Source organism: Dendrobium catenatum, unplaced genomic scaffold, assembly GCF_001605985.2.
Source record: "Dendrobium catenatum unplaced genomic scaffold, ASM160598v2 fragScaff_scaffold_1398, whole genome shotgun sequence".
Lineage (NCBI taxonomy): Eukaryota > Viridiplantae > Streptophyta > Magnoliopsida > Asparagales > Orchidaceae > Dendrobium > Dendrobium catenatum.
In genome coordinates, this window is record NW_021319860.1 from 869,572 (window position 1) to 897,074 (window position 27,503).

General features: G+C 36.4%; 1 protein-coding gene across 6 annotated transcripts in view; it reads left to right on the forward strand.

Annotated features, from left to right (window-relative positions):
• Positions 1–26,539, forward strand: part of LOC110097370 (carboxyl-terminal-processing peptidase 2, chloroplastic) — a 29,548-nt gene extending 3,009 nt beyond the window's left edge. For 5 of the 6 annotated variants that reach the window (XM_020823711.2, XM_020823712.2, XM_028699836.1 and 2 more), the window contains 12 exons: positions 371–704; positions 840–989; positions 1,975–2,057; positions 2,204–2,412; positions 8,276–8,344; positions 8,446–8,564; positions 11,717–11,792; positions 11,891–11,932; positions 17,917–18,025; positions 24,141–24,238; positions 24,312–24,405; positions 26,269–26,539. In XM_020823711.2, coding sequence (XP_020679370.1) covers positions 371–704; positions 840–989; positions 1,975–2,057; positions 2,204–2,412; positions 8,276–8,344; positions 8,446–8,564; positions 11,717–11,792; positions 11,891–11,932; positions 17,917–18,025; positions 24,141–24,238; positions 24,312–24,405; positions 26,269–26,394 — 1,509 coding nt within the window. In that variant the 3' untranslated portion in view covers positions 26,395–26,539. The remainder of the gene's footprint in view (positions 1–370; positions 705–839; positions 990–1,974; positions 2,058–2,203; positions 2,413–8,275; positions 8,345–8,445; positions 8,565–11,716; positions 11,793–11,890; positions 11,933–17,916; positions 18,026–24,140; positions 24,239–24,311; positions 24,406–26,268) is intronic. The other variant, XM_020823713.2, reaches the window with a different exon arrangement.
• Positions 26,540–27,503: the final 964 nt, after the last annotated feature.

Genomic DNA, 27,503 nt, shown 5'->3' on the forward strand with positions numbered 1-27,503 from the left:
TTTACGCTGCCTTTTTTAATGTTTGGCGCTATAGCTTTTGGGGCGCTATTTAGCTCGGAGTGAATTTCTGAAGAAAAAAATAGTAAAAGGTATTTTTATTTCCTCATCCTGGTTGGGACCACAATCTTGATGATCCCCACTCCATTGTTAGAACCTCTAGTTCATATTTAATCATTTATTTCTGTTGCTTGTGCCATTTAACTCGTTCGAATTGAGATGGGAATTTCAGTGCAATTTTTTTTTTTTTCAGGTCACTGGGTTATAATAAATTATTGTAATTTAATTTTGTTGCTCATGCATGACTTGTGAGTTTGGTTTTCCAACCAACCAATTAATCTACTGAGCTAATTGAAAACTTTTCACTCGTTAGGATCCGGGGGAGTATCAGAATGCCTTGAATTCGATGGCATATTATCTTGGGAGTAATTTACAATGCCGGATGTGTGGTTTCAGAGGAAGAAGAAAACACTTTAAGCTGTTTAAGGTTCCTCACAAGGCCTCCCTGATCCAAAGATTGCAGACCCTTTTTAGTGCATCACCAAAAATTTTATCATCATATATTTTATCATTTCAAAGGAAAGTTCAGAAAGTGACATGTTGGCAAGAGAAGTTCATAATAAGCATTGGTACTATATTTTCTTGTGTGGTTGTGAGCATGATGCTCATTATATCAGCATCTGCAACAGTCAGTAAAGACTCAACTTGTAAGCAAACATCTGCCTGAAAGAATTCCTTACCTGAAAGAATTCCTTTTGAATTATTTAATGATTGATTAAGCACTTTCATTACTTTCAGAAGTGCAATAATTACGAGCATTACTCTCTCATGATCCATTGTAGGGGCACTCACTGAAGACAATCGCCTTTTCTTGGAGGCATGGAGGACTGTTGACCGTGCCTATTTTGACAAAACCTTTAATGGGCAGAGTTGGTTTCGTTATCGAGAAAATGCACTGCGCAATGAGCCGATGAATAATCGGGAAGAAACTTGTACGTTTTGGTTTTTTTATGGTTAGATAAAAAAATTCCAAATTAGAAAACGGGTTTGGGGTTTGGAGAATGGTTTGGTTGCTTTTATTATGATATGGAGGTCACTGATTTAAGCTAAAAAAATATAGTCTTTTGTATATAAGGATAAAGCTATTTGCTAAGTCTCTTTCCTCTGACTCTACATAAGTATGGAGCTTCATTCATTTGGTATAACATTTTTAGAATTACTCAAGTTTTTGAAGTCCTATGGTTGATGATAGTGTGATGCAAAATTTTCCTTTGTACATTTCATTGTCATTTTCAAAATGCCATGCTTGCTTCTCCAAAAGATCTCATGTTCTTTAACTATATTGCCACCGAGCTTTTTATTTTGCACTTTATGCCGATTGCCAATGATGATAATTCACGAGCTGGTAACAGCTATCACATTTTCAAAGCCTCAACTTTATTTTCTGTGATTCTGCTAGGGATTTTTCCCATATTGAATCTCCACAAGCTCACCCTCCTTGGGCTCACATGCACGTAACACAGCAAAAACTGCAATTCATGTGAAATAGAATCGTGTAAGCTACATGCATGTGTACTTTTGCTGTTTGAGCTTGTTTCTAAATTGAAATTTATGACTTTGTGATAAACTTAGGAATTCCAAAATTAGTTTGTGCTATTATCTGGCTCATGTAGAGGGCTTGACTTGGTGCAATGGATTAGTTGCCCCATTTTGATCAGAACAGGCTTTGAGTCCAAAAAAAACTTTATCCTATGAGGTAAGGATGTGTACATCAATACCCTAGACTTTGCAGTAATGGAAACCAATTGCGCTTGGCCTACACTTTTCTTTTGTGTTACTCATTTGCTTTCCTATCCTATTGTTGCATTTGTAACTTCAATTTCAAAATCTTTCTTTGAATCTTGATTTATCCTTACAATTTGTTTTCTGGATTTCATGCTACCAGGTTTTCATTGTATCTATTTTTTTTCATTTCAGACATGGCAATTAAGAAAATGCTTTCTACCCTTGACGATCCATTCACTCGATTTCTAGAACCAGAGAAATTCAAGGTTCTGAGGGTATGGCTTATTTTTTATTATTTGATTAGCATGTTGTGATGAGTTTACTTCAACAATCATGCTAGTTAAGTATGCTTTATTGCAGGACCTGCTTCTAATGGTGTTAACTCCATTTTGAAACCTTGCTTTTTCTTGTTTGAAGGCAGTCTGGCACTCAAGGTGCACTGACAGGTGTAGGTTTATCGATTGGCTATCCCACCGGGCTTGACCTATCATCTGCAGGACTAGTTGTGATTTCAACATCTCCAGGTGGTCCTGCAAACAAGATTGGTATTAAACCTGGAGATGTTATATTGGCAATTGATGACAGAAGCACAGAAGACATGGATATATATGAAGCGGCTGAACTTTTACAGTGAGTGTTTTATCTGACAACTTATTTGTGTTGCCTTTTCTTGTCATCAGATAACTTTCTTTTCTTTTATTGTCTTAATTATAAGAAAAATCCCTCCACCCCCAAGAAAAAGGAAAAAAAAAAATACTTCTCTCTAAAAAAATGCAAGTATAAAATTGATCTAAAAGGATTAACATGTTATGATAAAAATACAATAACCTCTATTTCAGTTTAGATAAATTAGTTCAAGTCTAAAAATTGATTATTTGAGATGCAATTGATATGAAAAATGACAGAAAGGGTTAACATGTTATGATAAAAATACAATAACCTCTATTTCAGTTTAGATAAATTAGTGCTTATTTTTAATGAGATAATTTTTAACAATTTCGTCAAGAACATTTTCTTTTTGATAGAAAATACTTGAGTTCGCAAGCAAATCTAACCCAAATTGTTGAACCAACAGCAAAGGGGTTACTGTTTACAGCAGGAAAACAGCCTAACCAGTGAAAAAACAGAGAATTGAAGAGAAATCTGAAGGAAATCAAAGCAAACAACTTGTATTCCACTAGAAGATGAATAAAAACAGCAACGATACAATATTCTTCCATTCGAGAGGAAGAATAACTCTCCAAAATCTCTAGCCAAGAAGACTAGAGCCCACGCCTCCAAGAATATTATAAATTCCCTTTCAAATTCAAGATGAAACCCTAATTCTAGCATTAGCAACTAATTAAAGCCAAAGGAGAAATACAAAATCCCTAAATAGCCATTCTATTCAAAATTTACCTCCCATAACTTGATTTAATGCAAGTTGGGGCCACAGGGCTTCTGCCCCCTCCCTTTCTCTGGTTCCGCCTGGAGCCTAGAGTAAAACAGGACCGGTCCAAGTTGGACCGATCCAGCCGGCCCCTCCTGGGACGGCCTAACACTTTACATTTTAACCCAAACCACTTCTAAATTATGTGCCTATTTTCAAAGAATAAAGGGGGTGAAGTGAAAGAAAAGTAAATTATGCGGGGTGAAGAAATTTCCCAATTTTAAGATTAGAAACAATCAAGTTATGCTTGAAATTTTGTGCAAGTTTGCTGTAACATGTTATGGGATATTGAATATTTAGTTAACATGGATATTGAGAAAGGTATAATAATTCAGTATTTTTGTCTGAAATGGCATGCATATATTTCCATGACTAGTTTTTTTTATATTGTGGAGACCAAATAAAATTCATCAAAAACTATGACAATTCATATTGATGTGGCTGAACCTCGCTTGTTTTGCACTATTCTTCTTTCAAGTCGTCGATCAGATTCAATATGGTTAAATGAATGTGGTTGACTTCTATTTTTTGGAGCAAGGAAGGAACTGACCATATGAATGAAGATTTCTAGTGACTTGGGGATTTATTTAGGTTTGAATTTGATGCCTGTCACAGAAGAAAGAGATTTATTATATTATATATGAGGGTTTTGAAAGAGGTTTCTTATATTGTATGTGAAGGTTCTGGTTATTTTCTCCATAGATTGAGTTCCTGAATTTAAACTAGAATATTGGGTAAATTATTCATGAAAGTGTCAATGGACCATTTTTTGATAATTTATTTATTATTAGCATATATTTATAGTTTAATTTGTTTACAAACTCTTATCTTTTTTGAGACCTTCAAGGAGGCAGCTCGATCTGCCTTAGCAATAGTCACTCGGCTTCCACAGAGGGAAAAAAATATTGTATACTTGGAGAACAACAGACAAGCTGTTCTTCTAATAAGGGCAAGCGAAAAATTTGAAAGGTTCATCGTTTTCTCTTAGCTGATCTCCTTGTTTTCCCTAATCTTGCTTTTTTGTCGTCTGTCGAGCTTTTTCTTTTCAATCGATTGAATGCACACTCTTTTATGTGCATCTCAACTATCATATGAACAAAATCAGATTCCCTTTCCATGTCCAAATAATGGATTAGCCCTCTTTGGATTTTGGATCATTAAGTGGATGAGCTTCTGCTAATCTTTAAAGGTATGCATTGATATTTAAAAAAATTATTTGATCAAGTGGTCAACACATATCTACTAGTTTGTTGAACTAGCATAATTTGTAGGTACATAACATAATCAATATAATATGCAGTATTGTTTGACCTCAAGTCAAACATAATCAGGCTTGTTTAATTATAAAAGGCTTAGTGTATTATTCAGTTATTTGTTCAAAACTTAATTTATGAACTAACTTAATTAATAGAATTTTCTAAGTAACTTGTTTTTTGCTTTTATTTTCTTAGAATTAAAATAACTTTTAAAATCATTTTCTTAAGTGTATAATGCTTCTACCGTCCTTATTGATCCCATTCCTATTCTAATCAAAGTGACGTGCACTGTAAAACCTTACACCTTTCTTAGCCAGTTTTGCCTGCTTGTCCTTATTCCCACTTTCTCCAACCACTACCTTTGTTGCTTTTCTTCCTAGCCCTAAATCGTCCATGATTACAACATCCGTCAACCTCCTTGAGACTTCTTAATGCTTATAAGTATCCCATAAAGCACAGAGTGAGGATGACATCCAAGGTACCGCTAGATGCTATTTAGACTCCTTATTCTTCGACAAGTTTTATCAAGTTGCGTTGATATTCTAACTCTTTGGGTAGTTATTTGGGGTTCTCCTTTGACCACTAGTGCATTAATGTTTGTGAGTTCTTCCATCAACGTACAATACTTTGTTAGCACTTAACTAACCTCTTTGATCCTTCTGTCGGCCTCATCGCCATTTAAGACTATCTCTATTATGGTGAATTTCATACAAGTAGTCAATTTCGACAAGATCCAAGATAATGCATATTTAGAGGTCTGAAACAATCCATCATGGATTGGCCACACCAAACAAGGCATCTGTATTTATAGCAAGATTTTTGGCATTATGCCTTGCAGAAGGGGAAAGTATTGTGGATTTGGTAAGTCCATGAGTCAGCAATTTACTATCAACCCGATTTGATATTCAATGGATTGACGGGATGAGGAGTGTTCACTTGGTTAACACCATGTGGAGGCCAACAAAGTGCTTTGTCATTGGCTTATGCCCACTTGGACACATGGCATGGTACATTGATTGTGTCATGTGATAACTCATAACTGTGGCTCATCAGTAAGGTTGCCACATGACTTGACAAAAATGTGTCATGTAGTCTGATCTAAGTTGGTCATTTTACATATCATTGAAAATTAAATATTATGGATCACCTTTTACAGAATGTTTTTGTATAACAAAATTGTCCATGTTACAAATATGCCATATAATATCTTTAAAATTTATGTAAAAAAATTGCTAAAGCCTTAAGAAATTAAAAAAGTTATGGGCTGCTTGAATTAGTTTATTAATTCTTAGGCGAGTCTAGTTGGCTTATGTTACTCACATGCTGATCTTTGGAGCAAGTTCAAAAAATTCACTGGTTCTCTTGCCAATTTAAGTGCTCTGAAATGTTTGCAACTTCACCAATAACCATATTAGAGGCGGTGTTGGGAAGTCTGGCACAAATTGTTACCCTCTTGGTGGCTTCCAACCCTTCAACATCCACCTGAAGGAGCAAAATGTGACTTATATACACTAAAATATTTGCTCAACTAATCTACTCTATGGAGATCTAATCTTAGTCTCATTGGGCATCCTTTATATTAAGGGTGACTTTACTTTCTCAGAGAACACTTCACTATAACATGAAAGCTCTATTTCTAGTCCTTAGGGGTTTGTCTTGATGAAGTAACCCATAGTTGCTAACAAGATGCACAATGATCATAATTAAGGTTCACTTACTAAAAAACTAGAAGTCATAACCAGCTTAATGGAGTAGTGCTAATGGTCACTCAAGCTCCCTGTCCAAATGTCATGCCCTTAATTACAACACATGGCTCCCTAACTTTGTATGTTGGCATCTATAGACATGGTTTCATCATGTAAACCTTGCACTATAGAACCATAGGATCTTGATAAGATTTGCATCCATTATCATATTGTTTCATGCACACTACACGTTAGTGGGGAACAAATATTTTTGGAGAAATACATAGTTACATAGTGTGTATTTTGATGGCTAAAGACGAACAATCTTTTAAATTGATAATGCTCTCTTGTTAGGGAGAGAGAATTAATTATGAAAACTTGCACTTATAGGAAGATGCATTGAATCACTTAGCCCAACCAACTAATCTAGAGGCCCAAATTGATACAGAAGATACAAGCAACGTTTGTAGTCAATGTTCCAACCGCCCCAAATTCATGAGCGTATTGCAACACCCATGACAGAGTCATTCATTGTTGTCAAATGCATATCCATAATTAATCATCCATAGTGGACTTTTAGGGGGCATATCTAAATATAGCACAGGGGCCACTTATGGGGAGAAATTTGTTTTTATTCATTTTCCTTGTGGTAGAAATCTTTACTTTTCTCATTGGGAATACACCTAAGAGACTTTTTTAAAAGGAGTTCATAGCTACCTTAACTAGATTTATTTGATATTTTAGATCACAATTTGACTGGCCTTAGACCCTCAAGAATTTCTAGCCTTCTTGACATTCCATTCCTCTTCCCTTGCTCTCATCACCATCACCAATCCCTCCCCCTTAACCATGTACTGTCCCTCATAGCTAATGTCATGACTACCACTGACAGTACAGTAAGACCATGTACCATTGCCCTCTGGCAAACTCGTTTAATCTTGTTCAAATTATCTTGTCCTGTTGCCTATAATTGAACCCCAACATTACATGCAAAACAACTTGATCGCCTCCCCAAATGGGGAAAATATTGATAACGCGAATGCAAAGCTTTTCAATGAGGATGGAAAGCAATTTCATTGAAGTCCATTTCTAGGAGCATCATCTTCTGTTAACATGTCCATCTCCCAAAAGGATGAGGTGAGCTAATACAGTGTTGTTGCTAAAGTTGTCATCTCTTCCTTTCTTACGTTCACAATTTCTAGAGCTCTCACAATCTCCATCTCCCAAAAGGGTGAGGTGAGCAAATGTCTTTTTCATGTCTCTCTTTCTAAGTAAATTTCCTTGTCAAATTTGGTGTCTATTTGAACATTTAACTTAATTTTATGCTTCTCTTTTAAAGGCCAACATTTGGTGGCACAAAGAATTTCAAGTCTCACTACCATCTTGTAGAATTTTTCCTTAAATTTGATGGGTACTTTTCTATCACATAGCAGACCCGTTGCTTTCCTCCACTTCAACCATCCAACTTGAATTCTACTAAAAATATCCTAATCTATTTCACCGTCACTCTAAACAATAGACCTCAGATATCTAAAACATGTACTCTTTTTTAATAACTTCATCGCAAGACTTTTTAACTTTTCCATGTGGCTAGCCATTTTATAGCCATTTGAATCATATATATATATATATTTAATATAAATGAATATTTTATCAAATATAATATTATTAGTTGATAAATTTAGGGTTTAGGGTTTAGGGTTTAGACCTCAGATATCTAAAACATGTACTCTTTTTTAATAACTTCATCGCCCAAAATCACAATTCCTCCCCCTCCCCACCCCCAACTAAATCTATCACTATGAAAATTACATTCTGTGCATTTGGTTTTAGATTTATATGCCATTCATAAAAAAATGTATCTTGTGTTAGATATATTCTAATGTTGGAGAAGAGGTCATTTATGATAAAAATTCATAATTGGATCAAGCCATTTCAGTCGTTAGAGAATGATGATTTCTGTAATTCAAAGCCCAATAATAATTGATACTGAATGCAATATTTCTCTATTTTTTCCAATTAGCTGTCATGTTTATTCATCTATTTAGTTGATTTCCCTTCCAGTAATTTGCTCTTTCTTAATTTGATATTTCAATATTTCTCAAACTATCATTGCTATGCAGAGGTACTGAAGGAAGCACCGTTAAATTGGATATCCACAGTGGCCCTGAAATTAAGCAGATGGCTTTGAGGCAAGAACCACTTAATGATCTTTTTAGTATCTAGGAAAGCATATTTAGTTTTCTTGCGGAACCTCTAAGATGCTTTACTAATTCCCTAATGCAATTGACAGGAGAGAAAAAATTACTCTGAACCCTGTGAAGTTAAGGCTTTGTGAGGTTCCTGGTCAAGGGAATGACAACTCTAGGATTGGTTACATTAAGTTAACATCATTCAACCAGAATACTTCAGGTTAGTTTTTTTAGTAATTCCCTTTGTTTGTTTGACAGGTTAAAAAACCACACACATGGCACGTCCTTCCTGAAAGATCATAAGAATTGTTAAATTTGCATTTGACATTTTAGGATGCAACAATTCGTCTTGTATCTGTTTCACTATTTAGTAGTTCTATTTTTGGTCGTTGTTTTGAGGGAATCTACCTTGATAGTTGCTGAACAAAAGCCAAGTGGCTATGTTATTCGTATCCATACATTGACTGCTAATGTGTGTCAATTCTTGTCTCTGCCTTATTTTATCTTTGAATCATTCATTCCAATAAACAGTAATCTATTTCCTGTTGCACGAGTACCACTTTTTTAATTTTTAAAATAGCGTACATGAATTTGTGATGCCGTGTAGGCCATTAGTAAGGTCAAATCATTCTGCAAGGTCCAATTGGCCATAGGCCTATTATAAGAAGTTAAATTAGGCCACAACATAATTGAACCAAGTCCGTTATAATGCCTTTTTAGGTTTTTTATATTTTTGGCCCAATTAATTAATTATATATATATATATATATTTTAAAAAAATATTTATCGAAACAACAAACTTTACCTTTTCATGTTGCTTCCTCACTTGCCCAGCCATTGCTCTATCTCTTTCCCCCTCTTTCTCCCTTATTCATTTGACAGTAGAACGCTCCACACACAATACTTCTCCCCTTGCTCGGTAGTCTACTCACAATCTCTCTCTCTCTAAACTACGTGATAATTCACCATTCGATTTCAAAACTAGTTCATTCCCCTATCACGATTTTAAAGTTAAATAACTCTCTTCGTCTTCCTCACAATAGAATCAACACAATTAGTTCAGTTGAACCTACGGTAGTATGTTATATATATATATATATATATATATATTCTTGAATGTTATAGTTAGAAGCATATTGAATTGTGTAATATTAAGTATTTTAATATTATGAATGTTAAGAGTATAATGAAGGTGAGTATCATGATTTGTATGCATTTGATAGGAAGTGGATGCAATTTCAGCAAAACAAGACAACGACACAAGAATTTTAGGAAGAAGAACACACAAGAACTTTTTTTTATTGAAAGAACTAAGGAAAAAAAAAAACAAGATACATTTAGATCTTCATTTGGAGAGGAAGATCCGGCTCTCCCAAATTCCTAGCCGTCGGCTAGAGCCCACTCAACCTAAGCAAAACTAATTCCAACAAAATCAAGCATGTTCTAAAATCACCTCATAGTTAGCCTTAATTAGGCTCCCATAATTCCCTCCCAAATCTGTCCATTTTCCTTTAATAATTTTCTCTCATATTTGAATTCAAATTAGATCTCTTTTCCTAATTAATTCTCTCTCAATTATAGTTAAAACTTCCCCAAACAATTCCCCCTTAATTCTTGCATGCATAATGAATATTAACTCCCATGCCTTTTCCTAAATAATTCCCTTTAGATTTGAAATTCAAATTAGATTTCTTTTTCTAACCAATTCCCTCTCAATTGTAATTAAAACTTTTCTAAACAATTCCCCTAATCTCTTCTTACCCACCACCCACCCTAGTGGAGCCCACAGGCTCAACCATCGGCCATCAACATTCTGAATGCTCCGTGGAAATTAGATGATATAAGAAGTTGCGTGCAAGGGTCTATAATCTCTTCAAAGTAAGCCGTAAAACCAATTCTAATGTTTATGTTTTAAATTTACATCCTGATATGTTTTTAAGTCTTATTTTCACTATTGAAGATATACTGTATTATTGAGGAGTATTTGAATATTGAGAATTACATGTTGATTTTTCTACTAGTGGGTTTCTATAATAATTGTTTCTTCTATAGATCTTATCTTCTAGTTCCACTTGCCTACTTGTATATTGCGTATCATCTCAGTTGAAGTAATAATGGGGAAAAATATTGAGCATGGGTTTCTAGTCAATTGGAAAGGCATACCTTCTTCAAATTATACTTTGATGACCCATGATAAATTAGAAGCTTGCACTGTTCACTTGAATGATTGCATGAATATTAACTCTTCAAATAAGAATTTATTCTACTTTAGGGCACTAATCCAAATTAACCTACGAAAGCTCAATTGACTATATGCCAATTACAGGGAGTCAAACCAAACCATAGTGGAACTAAATTGGCCATTTACATGCTTTTTAGGCCCCTTTAATTTTTAGGTGAATTTTCATGTATTTTAATTGATTTATTTTATTAGGTTTAATTATCTTCTTTGGATAATATAAAGTTCAAATTTAAATATTTTGTTAGGATTATATTTAATTTTAAATAGGATTAAATTTGAATTCAAATTATTTGACTTATATTCTTGTAATCACCTTTCTATAAGTAGGGATTGTTGGCTTATATTTAAATAGCACTTTAATAAGTGAAATTTGATAGTTTTTTATGCCAATCAAATGCTCCTTAGATCCAAGGTGTGTATGTGATTCGTTTCAAATTGTGGATGTAGAGTTCTTCTTTTCCTTTCTATCAATTTGGTTTAAATGATTCATGATTTTCTTGAGAACTTCTTTCACTTTGATTGCTAGTAAACCTTCTTCCAACTTTTTGAATACTGTTTTTTTTTTTTTTTTTTAATGGTATAGTTGAATCTCTTTGAAATATGCAAGATTTCATAAGAGCCTCATTCATGCAATATTGGTTTCCGATCAATTTTATCTAGAGATGCAAAACAATACACTTGGTGATGTTAGTAACACGGCAAGGAAACTTGACCTGAATTTTTTTTGCCCGTTTCTCATTGTAATGAATAATGCAAATATCATGCCCGACAAAGCAAACTTTTACTTACTAATTTCTTGAAGTATTAAAAATTCAAATTTCATTGGGATGAGATGTCCATGTGTAGGTTAGTAACTCCTTTTTAGTTTACTTAGATACCGGGTATGTGAGAGTTTTGAGTGAAAAATACAATTTGAGCAGTGCACTTTATCTTATTACTTTTTGTACTGTTCTAATGCACATTTGTCTGCGAGGGAAGGGCCTCATAAATATGCAAATTAAGAGCTTATTCATGATGTAGCTTTAGAATTTGGATTCATAGTTTTTCTGATCGCTAGAATTTATGATTACTGTGTATAGCTTTGATAATTCTTATTATTATTTCAACTTTTATCATTGCCGTGATTACAGGGGCTGTAAGGGATGCTATTGAGTCTTTAAGACGCAGCGGTGTAAAATCCTTCGTGTTGGATCTTCGGGATAACAGGTGATTATTTTAGTAGCATGTATCAGTATCAATTTAACTTGCATTTTAAATAAAAAAAATTAACTTGCATGTTTATTTGTCTACTGTTGTTGATGCAGTGGTGGTTTGTTTGCTGAAGGTATTGAAACTGCTAAGATTTGGTAAGCTATTTTTTCTCTTACTTTTTGTTATTTCTTGATTTATAGCCGTTGTTTGTTAAATTTTATTTTATTTATATACCAATTAATCTGCATCAGTTTAATATCTGTTAAGGAAATGTGTGGGTAACAATGAATTAGTAGCTAGAACGTTGAAGGTAGTTCCAGTTGCTGTGTTAAGTTTATGAACATGGTGCGATAACTTCTGTAGCGCGGTGGTTCATAGCCACCTCTGGAAATTTTGACAATATGCCATATCTCTTACGGAGGGAAGGTGATACCATGAAATTGTTTTTTTTTTTAAATGTGGGTATAGATATGCTTGGAGACTTTTTGATGAGAACATCGGACGATATCGACGAGTCTATTAGCGTAGGAATCATAGATCGATGGCTACGATTCACTGTCGTTATTTTTGATGCATTTATGTATTGTAGTTTATTTACTAATTACGATTGTACCATTTCTTTTGAGTTTGTTTGAGTTGTAGCCTAAGGGGCATTTGAGTCATTGTTATTTTATTTTCTAGGTCTATATATTGTGGTCTCTTCTATTGTAATGGGATGATGAATGATTACTAATGAAAATTCATCTTTCTTGTTCTTGATCTCTTTGTGAGTTCTTGAGAGGAGAAAGGCGAGGGTCACGCATCACCCGTCAGCCGCCGGTGGATTCTGAGACTCGCGGTTAGTACTTAGTATTTCCATCTTCTTCCTTCCTTGGGTACCACCACTAACCACCTAGCCCAAGCCCTTAGCCGCCGGCTTGAAGCCTCCAAACCCTGCCCTTTTCTCTTCTTAACCCGTCACCCTCATCACCTACATAAGCCGCCGGCCTCCCCTCATCTAGGGCTGCAAACGAACCGAGCCGAGCCGAGCCGAGTATGTGAGTGTTCATGTTTGTGTTCATTTAATATCAGGTTGTTCAAGTTTGGTTCATAGTTGTTCGAGTTTTATTGTTTGTGTTCATGTTTGGTTCATTTAAATTAATGAGTGTTCATATTCGGTTCATGTTCATTCGTTTAGTGCTTATCGAGCTTTAAATAAACAAACATGAACGAGTTATAAACGAGCTCTACTTTTAGATATTCATTAACTTAACAAACGAGCTTTATCGAGCTTCCTAACAAACGATTACATCGAGCATGTTCGCGAACTTATTGTTGAGCTCTATTTATATTATTTATATTCATTAATTCTATAATCAAATATTAATTATTTTTATCAAGCTTATTCACGAGTTCAAAATCGAACACGAATCGAGCTTGTTCATGAACTTCATATGATGTTGTTCGTGAACATAAATGAGCCGAACGCATTAGTGTTCAAGCTTGTTTATTTTAGAATCGAGTATTTAAAATATTGTTCAAGTTTGTTTGTTTAGTCAATTAAACGATCACGAACGAGCTTTAATCGAACCGAACGAGTAGTTCGTCGAACGTTTGGTTCGCTTGCAGCCCTACCCTCATCCGCCCGCCGCCAGTTTTCCCAACCCCCTCACCACCGGCCTAGTCTCCACTAGCCGCCGGCCCCTCCCTACCATGACCCTTGAATTTTGAATTTCAAAATTCAAATCAATCTTAATTACTTTTCTAATTTATCTCACCATTAATTTGGAAAGTTGCCTCATTTGAATTCAAATTATATTTGAGTTTTAAAACTTTTCCTATTAACCAACTTAAATTAGGAAACATCTCAATTACATTAAATCTGAAATTAATTTCAGATTTAACGACAATCCCTAATTAAATCCTCCCCGGGCCCATATATCGAACCTAGACACATCCAAGCCCCACACCCCCCCCCTCACCCCTCTCTGGCCGGCCCCTCTATGGCTCTTCTCTCTCTCCAATTCTCCCTTAATTCACATTAAATATTCCCCTTAATCCCCTCCCAACCGCCGGCCCCATTGTAGCCCAAATTGGAATAATTTTGAAATTCAAATTGATTACTCCCATCTCTTAGTAAAATCTGAATTTAACTTAAAATTTTCTAAACCCCTCCTTCCACCTCACTAGACCTAACCCTAGCCGCCTCCTCCCTTTCCCTTCTCCACCCCAATTCTCCAAACCGCCCCCACTGTTCTCCTTCCCCTTTCCCACCGCCGGTTCCCCTTCAAGGCCACGAAGAACGAAGAGGCTCCTCCTAGTCCATGGATGGCGGATCCCGACGTTGATCTCGGGTTTGCATATGATAACCAAGGCAGGACGGACATTCCTCGATCTACCTTCTTCGATTTGAACTTGAACGTCGATGACTCCGTGGAAGGCTACATTGACCGCATCACCTTCACGTTGGCACCGACAATTGAGGAGCATCTCCCAATCGGATCGTGGTCGATTGCGGGACGCCCACCAATCCATTTGTCGCCAGCAATTTTTCCATCAACTAAGATCTTAGGCTTCTTCTTCCTGGTGGTGATCTCTTTTCTAGTGTGGAGTATCTTCTTCCGCTAACCCCACGAGAGAATGAGTGAGAAGGTCCTCAAGGTGAAACCTCTCATTATTAAATTGTGGTTTTTTGTTATGCTCTCATAAAAGTTACTCTTGTCTTTGAAGTTTGATTGAATTGTCTTGTTAATCTAACGCGCACTTCTTAGCATACGCAAGTTGAAAACTATGAATTCCTAAAATTTTCTTTGTTGTGAATGATAACTTTATATTGAAAAGCTTTCAACAATTGCTCTTATTAATTTCTCGCTAACTCCTGATAGTTTCACATCACTTTTCTTTTTCTTGATGGAATGCGCAATGATGTTTTCCTACATTGCGCAAATTCTAAAACTTAACTAATGTAAGGATACCCAAAAAAATGTGAGACAAAACATCATATAGTTTTGATGGGGAGGTCAGTATATATGAACTTTATCTTTGTTATGTGACCAACATATTCTAGAATAAGGAAAGATTTTTGTTCTTAAAAGGATATTATTCACGTGGTAGATCATTTTTTGATTTCTGACCCAATAACTAGTTAAAGTTTTTTTTTTTTCTGTTTTAACATGGGCCAGAATGAAGTAAATTAGGTTATTTCGGTTTTGTAATATAGCCTTGATATTGGTTTAGGCCCTTTTTATATTCCTTGTTATGGCCCATCTTTTCTTGGAATAAATGTGTTGTTGGCTATTGGATTCCATATTGCAGATAGATTTTATTTTTTGCTAATGTTGTTATTTATGCTTTGATGCCTATATGATTTATGGAATGGGAGAGGTGCATTTTCAATTTTCCGAGTTGGGTTAATGGAAACACCTCTTTTTCAAACGTTCTTTTGATGTGAAACAAACAACGGAATTGCAGGATCTTATTAAGAAATTTGTTTCCGCTATGAAATTATAACATTAATGATTCACTAAGTTAGGATTTTCAGTTTTCGTAGTTATTGACTTGCTTCTAGCATGCGGTTACACGTTAGATTAACAGAGCGATCCGAAATAATGACAAGAAAATAGTAAACAAATATGCGATTAACAATAATCCACCACTTAACAATTAGAACTTAACAATAGTAAACAAATATCCGATTAGAGTTTCCCTCTCGATCGTTCTTTGGAAGTAGGTTTAGCGGAGGACAAAAGTTAGCAAGCCTAGTGATGCCATTGCAAGATAGAGGATGCCAGAGGTTTTGATCAATGGAGAGTTGGCCGGAGTTGGAGAGATGGGTGGTCGTCCTGCGATCTTCCACGATCCTGTAGGTTGTTGCTCTTCGATGATGTCCGCCAAAGTAAAGTGAATACGCTCCACTTATTCTTCGACGGTGCCTTCGAACCCAAATCCGGGATCGAAGAACGGTGATTGAATGATGTCGACTTTCTCTTGAGAATCGTAAACGAATACGTGATCAACTTCCGGATCCGTCATACATTCTTGCTGGGAGATGAGGGAGCACCAATGAAGAGAAGAGGGAGAGGAGGTGGCGGTTGGAGGGGATGGTGTTGGGCCGGCTTGAGGAATAGTAGGGGAGCGGCTAGATTGGGGAAGCACTTGGGGGAAATTTAGAAACCTGAAATTAAATTCAGGTTTAAGTGAAATTGGAGGGAATTAATTTGAAATTCAAATTAATCCATTAAAGACTAGGGGCGGCAAGAGAGGAGGGGATTGGGGCTGATTTAGTGGGGGGATTGGGATTAAATTGGGAGGGAGAAAAGTCAAAAATATGAAATTAATTCTCAGATTTAGTGAAACTGGAGGGAAGGATTTGAATTTGAATTCAAATTCGAATCAAAGGATTAATGGGAGGTGAGGAATTATGGGAGGTAATTAGAGAGCCTTGATTGAGGGCAATTAAGGACAATTGCAGAGAGAGAAGCAAGGGGAAGGGGGCCGGCCATGTAGAGAGGGGAGAGAGTGAGTTTTAAGTTAACTATGTGGGCCCGAAAGGATTTAGTAAGGATTTAATTAAATATGAATTTAATCTTAGATTTTATTAAATTGGGAGGTTTCTTTTCTTAGATTTAAGTAATAGGAAAATATTTGAAACTCCAATCAATTGATTGAATTCTCATTATGATGCTTTCCTAATTACCAAATTCTAATTTTGAAAAGAAAGTAATGGGTTTTGAAATTTGAATTTCAAATCTATGAACCCAAGGGAGGGGGCGGCGGCTAGGCAAGTGGAGAGGAGAGGATGGGAGGGAAAGTGTGTGTGTGTGTGGCGGGGGGGGTGGATCGGCGATTGGTCGGCGGCAAGGGGGAGGGCTCGGTTTTCCAGAAAAAAAGGTTGAGGGTGGTGAGGCCGGCGGTGGGAGGTTTAGGAGAGGGAAAATTGATGCAAGGGAAGAAAAAGAAATTGAAGAACCGCGAACCTTGGAATCCACTAAGATTGACGGGTATTGCTCTCACCCACTAAGGGTTTTTCCTCTCAAGAACTCACAAAGAGATCTGGCAAGAAAGTGGAATTCTCATTCATAATCATCATTAGAAAATAATACAAAGACTAGGCTTTCATATATAGGCCTCCAAAGCACAAAATATAAAAAAACACAAATGCCCTCGGCTACAACATGACACAAATCCCTCATAGGGGTACAAATGAAAAACTGAAAAATAAATAAAAGAAGGGGGGGGGGGACCGGTGGTTGGGTGGAGGAATGGTCGGCGGCAAGGGGGAGGGGCTCGGTTTTCCAGAAAAAAAAGGTTGAGGGTGGTGAGGCCGGCGGTGGGAGGTTTAGGAGAGGGAAAATTGATGCAAGGGAAGAAAAAGAAATTGAAGAACCGCGAACCTTGGAATCCACTAAGATTGACGGGTATTGCTCTCACCCACTAAGGATTTTTCCTCTCAAGAACTCACAAAGAGATCTAGCAAGAAAGTGGAATTCTCATTCATAATCATCATTAGAAAATAATACAAAGACTAGGCTTTCATATATAGGCCTCCAAAGCACAAAATATAAAAAGACACAAATGCCCTCGGCTACAACATGATACAAATCCCTCATAGGGGTACAAATGGAAAACTGAAAAATAAATAAAAGAAATGCACTAAAACACATAAATAAAAACTATGAATCGTAGCCGACGATCCAATGTCGAAATGTACGGTGGATGTCCTGATCATCTTTTAGTTTATTTTTTTCAATGCTGTTGGCTCGCTACTCTTGGAATTTTCGTAATACTCAGTTCACTAAAATGCATAAATTTGTGCCTTCTCTTACTCTTTTAGTCATCCGGAACAACTGGACAGTATTTGACATCTGATTCATAACTAAAAGGAAGTGGTCATTTCTTCTGGCTGCTATTATGCCAGTGCCGTTCTGCTTTATCTCAGTTGTTGACATTTATCAGGCCGTTGCTGATCTACTTTCTGTAAATGTAAAGTTATTTTTTGTTTGTGCTTATTATTATTTTCTTTTGCTTAATCTTCTAATTAGAGTTGCTGAATTGATTTTTCTCTTTATTTGTGAACTAATTGTAGTGTTTGTGATTGCTTCTTGAACATATGATTTCTGTATGGAACTTGTTGACTTTTAATGATTTTTTTTTTAATCAGGTTGGAAAAAGGTGTAATTGTTTATATTTGTGATAGCCGAGGTGTCCGTGATATCTATGAGGCAGATGGAAGCAATGCCATTGCTGCATCAGAGCCTTTGATTGTGCTGGTATGCCTTTTCCTAAGATTGCTGAAGCAGGTTATCTACTTTATGCTACATTGGATTGCTTAGACTGCTCACTTTTCAAGTCCAATTCAGTATTCTTCATTTATCTTTTGTGTAACCAACTAATACATAAAAGAATAGAAAAATATAGAATGAAAATTAGGGAAAACGTGAATGATCGCCTCAGAGTAAAGGGGGCATGAGTTAAAGTCTTAAAGAGACAGAAGGTAGAGTAAATCCTATAAGGGATGATTAATTTTCGAACAGGAAGCCAAAAGAAACTTTTCTTTATTCATCAACTTTATTTGTCAGGCCTTATCGAAAAACTCCAAAACCAGCCTCGAGGGGGAAAAAAAAACCTAACTAATCTTAACTGTCTTGTTGCACATTAATAACTAACTTAAATATTAGTAGAGTGATAGGAAACACTTGTAGATCTCAAGTATTTCCTATCAATCTTCGGAAAACAATGAGAATTCTTCACAAAAGTCCGCACAAAACCACGAAAACAGTTGATAATTTGTATTATTTGATGAAAGGAAAACAGAAAATAGCAAGATACAATTGATCCTCAATTCGAGAGGAGGATCGATCTCTCCCAAATCTCTAGACGTCGCTAGAGCCCGAAGAAAAACCTAATTCTAAGAGATCTCAAATTTCAGCCAAATTCAAGATGCCCTAACCCTAGGAAAACAAACTATTTAATGCATACAAATCAAAAGGAATTCCCTAAACAATCCCTACATTCAAATTTCCCTCCTAATTCTCCCAAAATTCTTTCCTATTTGGCTCCCGTACGGTGTGCGGCTCGCGCGGCATCCTAGCGGGCAGAAAAATTCCGCCCTGTTCGCGTCTAGGCCGGTCCTGTGTGGACCGACTGGACCCGTCCACTGAACCGGTCTAACAATACTCCCCTCCCGAAGATCCACCTTGTCCTCAAGGTGGAATTATGCTCGTGTTCCTGTGGAGGTGGCCATCCTTGAGGTGGCTGAAAAACCTTACCGAGATGCTGAATTAAGGGCTGCACTGAAAGGGAAACATCTCCTCCCTCCTCCAATCTGATCGCATCCAACCTGTGTAGTCCCACCAGATAATCTTCCCCCACCTCTTGTATGTCTCTAATCATGGTCTTTAGTGATGTCATGACTTTGGATAGCTCTGCATCTCCCCTTTATAACCACCTTTCTCCCATCTACCATTAATTCCATCGTTAGTGCTCCCCAATTGTCTTTGGTTTTCCCTAAGGTTTGCAACCACTTCATCCCCAGGATGACATCAGTACTTCCTAACTCTAGTTGGAGAAAGTCCTCCCTTACTTGAATCCCCTGGATGGTCAACACCACTCCTCTACAGATCCCCTGGCCTTTCTCCACCTTCCCTGTACCCATCATCACCCCATAACAACCGATGTCCACTAATTTCACTCCCAATTGGTCGACGACCTGAGTTGAAATGAAATTATGGGTAACCCCACTATCAATTAACACCACCACCATTCTGCCCTCTATCTCCCCCCTTCATCTTCATGGTATGATTCGTAGTGAATCCTACCACTGAGTTTAGGGAAACCTTGGCCAGATCCAAATGCAACTTCTCCTCTATCTTTTCCTCCAACTCCCTCTCACCTCCCTCATCAGTTTCCTCGTCATCACAGATGGTGAGAACCTGAAGAGTTCGGTCCTTGCACCAATGTCCTGGCGTATACTTCTCCTCGCACCTGAAACACAACTCCTTTGCCCTCTTCTCCTGCATCTCCTTCTCTGTCAGCCTCTTGAAATTTTTTCCACTTCCTCCTACTGGCTTCTCCCTAGTGGTCTCATTAATATTGCCTGATGCAGGCCCCTTGGGTGCTAGAAGAGTGGTCGTTGTCCTGTAAGAGCCTCCTGAGCCGTTGTTCCTGGCCCCCTTCTTCAAATTATTATGATTTTTCACCAGTTGTGCCAACTTCATGGCCTCCCCCAAGTCACTAGGCATCAGAACTTTCACTGCCGCTCGGATCTTTGCCTTCAACCCCTTCATGAAGTTTCCCTCCAATACCGTATATGATAATCGCTCCACCCTACTGGCTAGGTGCTCCCGGTAGTCTGCTACTTATCCCTCCTATGCTAGAGCAAAGAACTGCTCATAGAAATCTCCTCCCTGGTCAGCTTGGAAACGTTCTATTATGCAGTCATTGAATTCCCTCCAGTCCCTGATAGGTCTCCTCTGGTCTCTCCACTGGTACCATGACAGTGCATTCCCCTCCAAACATAAGCCTGCTGCTGTCAGCTTCTCCTCCGTTAGCCCATTAACGGCAAAGTACCTCTCCACCTTATAGATCCACCCATATGCATCCTCCCCTTTGAAGATAGGCATATTCAACTTCCTCACCTTCTGATTTCCACCATTCCCCCTTATTCCTCCATAGCTTCCCCTCTCCTAAGTGCTCGGCCCACCCCACACTCCCGATTTTCCCTTGGCCTGCCATTGCCCAAACCCCCTTCGAATTCCCATCTTCTTTCTTCAAAATCAGCACCTCGGCGACCATAATGTCCCTCCTGGCGTTCCCAATCAACACGCCTTTGCTCCGTCCCTCCATACCCATACCTACCTCCTCTATCCTCCCTCTGGAAAGGTCCCAGATCGGGTTTCCTTCTTTCTCCCTCCACGATTTTCACCTCATCTTCCTCCCTATAAATTTCAGAATTCGTATTTTTTCTTTCCTCTTTTTCCACGGAAGCCGCCGTTTGATTGTGGATTTCCAACATTTTCTTCATCATATCCCGAAGATCGGCTACTTGTCCTTCCATGGAGGAAATCCTTTCCTCCACTGTTGTCTTGATTTTGTTCATCTCCCCTTCAAACCTTTCTTCTAGTGTATCAACTTTCTTGGCCGCCATCTCGATCCGAACTTTTGTAAATCCAAAAATTCCGGAGTTGGATTATAAAAACAGCACTTCGTCCCTTCTCGACCAAAAATTGGGCTCCGAACTTCGCCAAAATCAACCCACGAATGGTCCCAAGACTTTCTCTAATACCAATTTGATAGGAAACACTTGTAGATCTCAAGTATTTCCTATCAATCTTCGGAAAACAACGAGAATTCTTCACAAAAGTTCGCATAAAACCACGAAATTAGTAGATAATTTGTATTATTTGATGAAAGGAAAAAAAAAAAAAATAGCAAGATACAATTAATCCTCAATTCGAGAGGAGGATCGATCTCTCTCAAATCTCTAGACGCCTCTAGAGCCCGAAGAAAAACCTAATTCTAAGAGATCTCAAATTTCAGTCAAATTCAAGATGCCCTAACCCTAGGAAAACAAACTATTTAATGCATACAAATCAAAAGGAATTCCCTAAACAATCCCTACATTCAAATTTCCCTCCTAATTCCCCCAAATTTCTTTCCTATTTGGCTCCCGCACGGCATGCGGCTCGCGCGGCATCCCAGCGGGCGGAAAAATTCCTCCCTGTTCGCGTCTGGGCCGGTCCCGCATGGACCAGCTGGACCGTTCCACTGGACCGGTCTAACATAGAGACTATCACAACATGATCATTATCATGAACTAAAGGTACTTGTACAACCAATTCCTCAAAGGCTGAAAAGAATTCTTATTTTGAGGGTTACAATGTTGGAATGTTATTGTAGAAAGAGATATAACCCTTTAATCGTGCTGTAGTGCTAGCAAAATATATCCTGAAAAAGAGAGATGAATGTAAAGTCCATCCCTAGTTAGAGGAGATGGAAGTAAAATCCATCCTAAGAAGGATAAGGGGGAAGAACATCACTACATCAACAATAACAATAGAATATTGCTATCACAGGTTCTCAATATCATTATCAAAACTTTGGAAATACATATAGAAGCTTACAAGTCTTTATATATATTGCTAGATTGATTCCACCTACAAAAAATACTTAATGATTGAACTATCCTTATTTATTTTCATTTGGGTTTATAGGTTGCAGTTAGCAAAGATGTGGATTGGGCATCTGGTTTGAGTACCGAATGTAGATTTGTGAAGCGGATAGCTCACTATGTGGAGAAGGAAGCAGCATTTGTTCAAGTGATGCGAAGTCAAATGGGCCATCGGGCATGAGTGAAATAGATGTGTTAAGTGTGTGATGCATGTGTGCGATGCTGTTGGCTCTCAATGAATAGTGAGAACAAAGTGGGCACTTTGTATGCAAATGGGAAAACAAGTTTTGGGATTGGCGACACAAAAGAAAGCATGCAGGCATAAGTAGGAGCATGCATTTATGGTTGAGCATGTGAGTGAACTAATGTTATGATGTAACAAGAGAACTATTGTGAGTCTGGCAACAAGTGACAGTGGGCATTAAACAAGCACACAATTGGGCGAGCGCAATCGAACAGTGCATAGCGATTGTTTAGCAAGTGCGCGCATGTGGTCAAATATGGTGCAATGAGTGATTGATAGAGGCATGATAATTACACCATGCAAATAGTGGAGTACATAGTGCGTGTGGGCGAGATGCATATTGTCGTGTTGTACAAGTAGGGGAGGACAAAAACACGTGATGTCAGATGCATTAAGGTTTCTCTTCATAATGTGAGGTGTTTGATGAAGTCGACAAGCGCAATTGTGTGCTAAGTTAATTTTGACATGAGATATCATGCTTGAAGTGAATCATGCCTAGAATTGAGATATTGCAATTAGAGGAGTGATCAACAACGATGATGAATGGATTTGCATTTGGCGCAGGTTGCAGAAGATGTGCGTGATCACAATGAAGCTTTGCTCCCAAAATTGATGCAGTTGAAGAATTGATCCATTGGGAAATGCGAAATCCTTCTTTGAGTCTCCTCAATGTACATGAGAGAAACTTTAGTGATTTTTCTTGAGGTTGATTAGGTTTAATTTAACAAGATTTTCCCAGATGAAGGCATTAGGTTTTAAATTTTTATGTAGATATGAAGCCAAAACTTTTTATCGACACAGACGTTCATAGATAGTTATCTCTCCTACTCATGGGAGAGCACTCTCTATGAAGGAGGTTGCTTTGGCTCATATTTATACTTGGTTTCAAGCTTTAGATTTGAAGTTATTTGATTAGAAATGGTTGGCATAATGGAGCTAAAGTCGATCAGAATCCCATGGTTATGTCATATCGGGTATAAATGTGGTATTTGTCTCACAACATTAGAGAGCTTTGAATTGTCTTTTCCAGGATGCTTGATTAGTAATAATGGATTTTCTCCTCCTGTCCCGAGTACATTGAGGTGGAAATGTGTGTCGAAGATGTGTTTTCGAGCAATAATGTACTTGTTACATTGAATTCTTAGAAGGCAGGAAGAGGAATTTCTTGCAACTCAAAAGTGTTGAACATGCTTGAGAAGAGCTTAGAGGCATGGCAAGAAAATTAATTATACATAAGATGTAGCTTGATTCATAGAAAACACAGAATTTTTTATTTGTGCGGTTCCAATAGGTTAATTTGATTTTGATTGGTAGTCTTATTAACATAGTGTGTCCTAATTTAATTTGAGTTTGAGCTTACATCAATTAGAAGGCTTGAGAATTAAGCCTGATTGGAAGGGTTTGCTTGCTTTTTGTCAGCCTAGATTAGTTGGGTTGGAATGAAGTCTATATTTATTAGAAGGTTCAAGTTTTGATTTAATTAGCTTGCTTGATTTGTTTCATCTCAAATTAATAGAGATGAAGCTTGTATCTATTTGAAGGTCAATCATATGTCATTTTGGTTCTTGATGTATTTTTTATGTTTAAAATTAGGTGTTGTTTGGTTATAAAAATTTTAATTTTTGTACTAGAAAGTTATTTTTAGAAGTAGTTAAAAAGCCGCCCCAAACGACGCCTTACTGAGCGCCAATTTACATCTATCTCTTTTTTTGTGGATTGAGATTTGGCTTTGCCTGCATTTAGAAACTACAAAATTTTTGCAGCCATATTCTGTTTAGCACATGACCTTGCCTTGGCTTAATATTCGTTATTATGCATATTCAATCATGGCTATTTGACTGGTGAAGTTCTACAATATTCTTTATTATGTATATTCAGTTATGGCAGTTTGACTGGTAATGTTTTACAAGAACTTGTAACTGAGTTGCAGATTCTTTACTAAAAATGTAGAACTGCATACTTTCTGTCTTAGGTGAATAGAGGAACTGCTAGTGCCAGTGAGATATTAGCTGGGGCCCTTAAAGATAATAAACGAGCAGTCTTATATGGGGAGCCTACATTTGGAAAAGGGTAACCTATTTTTCCCTTCACTATTAAACCCTCGTATCTATCGTACTTTTAGCTTATAGTTTGCTGTCCATAGGAAAATACAGTCAGTATTTGAACTTTCTGATGGCTCTGGCTTGGCTGTCACAGTAGCACGCTATGAAACTCCTGGTCATACTGACATTGACAAGGTTTGTACTTTGCAGTTCGAAGCCACAGCTTTATTATGATATCTTTTGTATCTCTGATATTATTTGTGGTATAATATAAGTAAAATTAAGTAGTTGACCAAATCATCCAAAAATTGGATGCCATGTTCAAAGTCCGAGTATTTTAAAGATTTATCCAATTTCATCTATAATTCTAAACTGGCTCACCGGGTAACTTATTCTTTGTCAAATGGGCCATCTCACCCCTAAGTTTCCTCATGTTTTACACTGCTGGTTCTTCTCTTGTTCTTCTAGTAATGGCGGTTGTAACAAGTTGATTTTATACTGCATTGGCCGCTTCATTGTTGGATATTTTTTGTTTCCTACAACTATCTTTTAGGGCAAGTTTTAAGGTCTTCTTAGTGGCTGGTAAGTGATCCGATAGTAAATATTCTTTATGGAAAATCATATATATACTATCATATATATCTAAAGCTGATATGTGAAACCATAGAGAGATTTTTGGAATATGCAATCACTAAATTCATCAGTTTTGGCACCATGCATCTTGGCAACCTTATTGGATTCCTTGTCACTATAATTCCAGAAATGACACTAGTATTCTTACATATTCCATAATTACATAACCTTAATTGATCAAGAATGTTTTTGAATTATTCTAGTATTTTTAAAATTACTAGTATTTTGTTGATTTGATCTAGTATTTTAATTTCTTGCATTTAATTGTAGGATCATTGTTTAGTTTAAATTTGATGATATGATTTTATGACTTTATCTAGATTTAAAATTTAAATTAGTTTGATTTATATAGACAGATGAATTTTTCTCAGTTTTTTGCATCTAATTGCTTTGCATAATCTTCAAACTCACACAATTAATTGTATTCTATAACATGAAAATTATTTCTGAATCTAGTTTCATCAATTTTCACAAAAAAAAAAAAAAAATCATTCATCCAATATGTGAGAAAAACAAGAATGATCAGCAAGATTATGCTAAATATCACCAACAACCCGTGTTTTTAGTCCCAGTCGTTTGAAAATCCATGCACCTTGTAATCATAACTATCTTTATCATTAAATTTCGGAGTCATCCTTTGAGAAAATTGTGAAGCATCGATTGATGATCAAATGGTCCTAAAACTTCCTCAAAATTATCTCTTCTTAAGGTTTGCTACTATTAAATTCTCAGTTCTTCTCATTTGCATATCCAGAAAAACCATTGCAAATTCTCACAGGCACAGAAACTAGTTGTATGATCCTGCCTCCTCTCTCTCTAGCTATGGTGATCTCTTCCCTATATTGGCTTTCCGTAGTGTTAACAGGACATGCACAGCTTTGCGGGCAGACTTCTGAACTTATTGATGCAGTATATACATACATACCACTATATACTACTCTATTTACATATTTAACATCAAAAACTTTAATATTACATACATACCAACCATAGTTCATTTTCATATCAAATATGAGTGGTAGAAATGAAACATATGAGTGGTAGAAAGGGAATATGAGTGACATATATGATATTAAAATAATATAGGATGGTATATATGTAATATTAATATTTGAGTGTTAGATGTGTAAATAAGATGGTATAAAGTAATACGTATGTAAATTTCCCTTAGTTTTATTGTTTGAGTTCCCTTCAATTACACAACTCAGCTTGGTCTGTTGATTGGGAGCTTAGGCTACTAACTAAAAAGTCTTAAGTTTGAGCCTTGTGTATGTGATGTGTGTGTGAATCTGCCTTAATTGACCAAAATATCCAAAAAAAAAAGAGTTCCCTTGAATGCAATTCATTATGTTTTGTGAAGTTCCTTAATTTATTACATATTTTACCTGAATCTCTATCGAGCTCCAATCTCAAACTTTGTACCAGGTTGGAATAATCCCTGACCGCACTCTTCCTCCATCATTTCCGCTTGACGAGGATTCATTCTGTAGCTGTCTTAAAGATCCAGCCTCAGCCTGCAACCTCGACACTGCTGCTCTTTTTTCTAGGTGACTGCTATGGAACTTTATTCATCATTGATTTATTGTACTTGCAGCTTATTGTATTTGATCAGTTCCATTTGTTCTTGTTTCCTTTGATTATGTATCTGTGCCAGAAGGCTAACTTGTTAATTGAAGTACATGTATTTAATTGGATAGGATAGCTATTCAAATTTAGGCTTCGTTTGGGACAACTTTCTTAATGCTTATTAAAGCAATTTTTTAGTACAAAAATTAAAATATTTGTACTAGAAAGCTGCTTTAAGAAGAAGTAAAAAAGCCGTCTCAAACGAAGCCTTAGACTTTGTTTGGAACACATTTCTTACTGTTTTTTAAAGCAGTTTTTAAATTAATTTTTTTTTTTTTAACTAAAAAACTGTTTTAAGAAGCAAGAAGAAAGTCAATCCAAATGAAGCCTTAATATTTTAAATATTTTTGTTTGGATTATACTATTAGGTTTGGTAATATATCTCGTTAACTTGCCATTCTGAATGATTATGTTTCTCCTTCTGAAGTCAACTGGAAAATGCATTCCAATCTAATTGCTCATTTGGGCTTCTTGTGGGTATCTTTATTACTGTTTTTTAAAATAATTTTTTAGTACAAAATTTTTTTGAAAAAGAAAATTTTATATTAAAAAAGCTATTTTAGAAAATAAGAAAGTTCTACCAAACAAAATTTTAGGCTTTATTTGTAATTACATTCGTGATTAGATTTTTTTTTTTCATTCAAGTATTTTATGCAAGAGATGGTATCTATATATATATATATATATATATTGCTTCAATATTCCAGTCAATTCAAAGCTGACTCAAAAAAAGCATTCTAATCTAAATTCAGCCTTAGACTTTGTTGGGTTTTGGTTTTTGGAAGATTAATGATTTATTTTCATAAAGATGAAGGTGAAATTGTTGTAAGAAAAAATTATCTCAAATAAAATCTTAAATATCATTCAGTTAAATTTGGAGCATTGCTAAGAAAATTATGAGTAAGAGCTTTAAAACTAAAAATGTGTTATCTTAAAAGGGCTTAATGTGGATATAATTCAGATAAGAATAATGCGGACGCATAATATGAGCATGCAAATAAAAATAGAATGTATTTTTTAAGAATATATATATA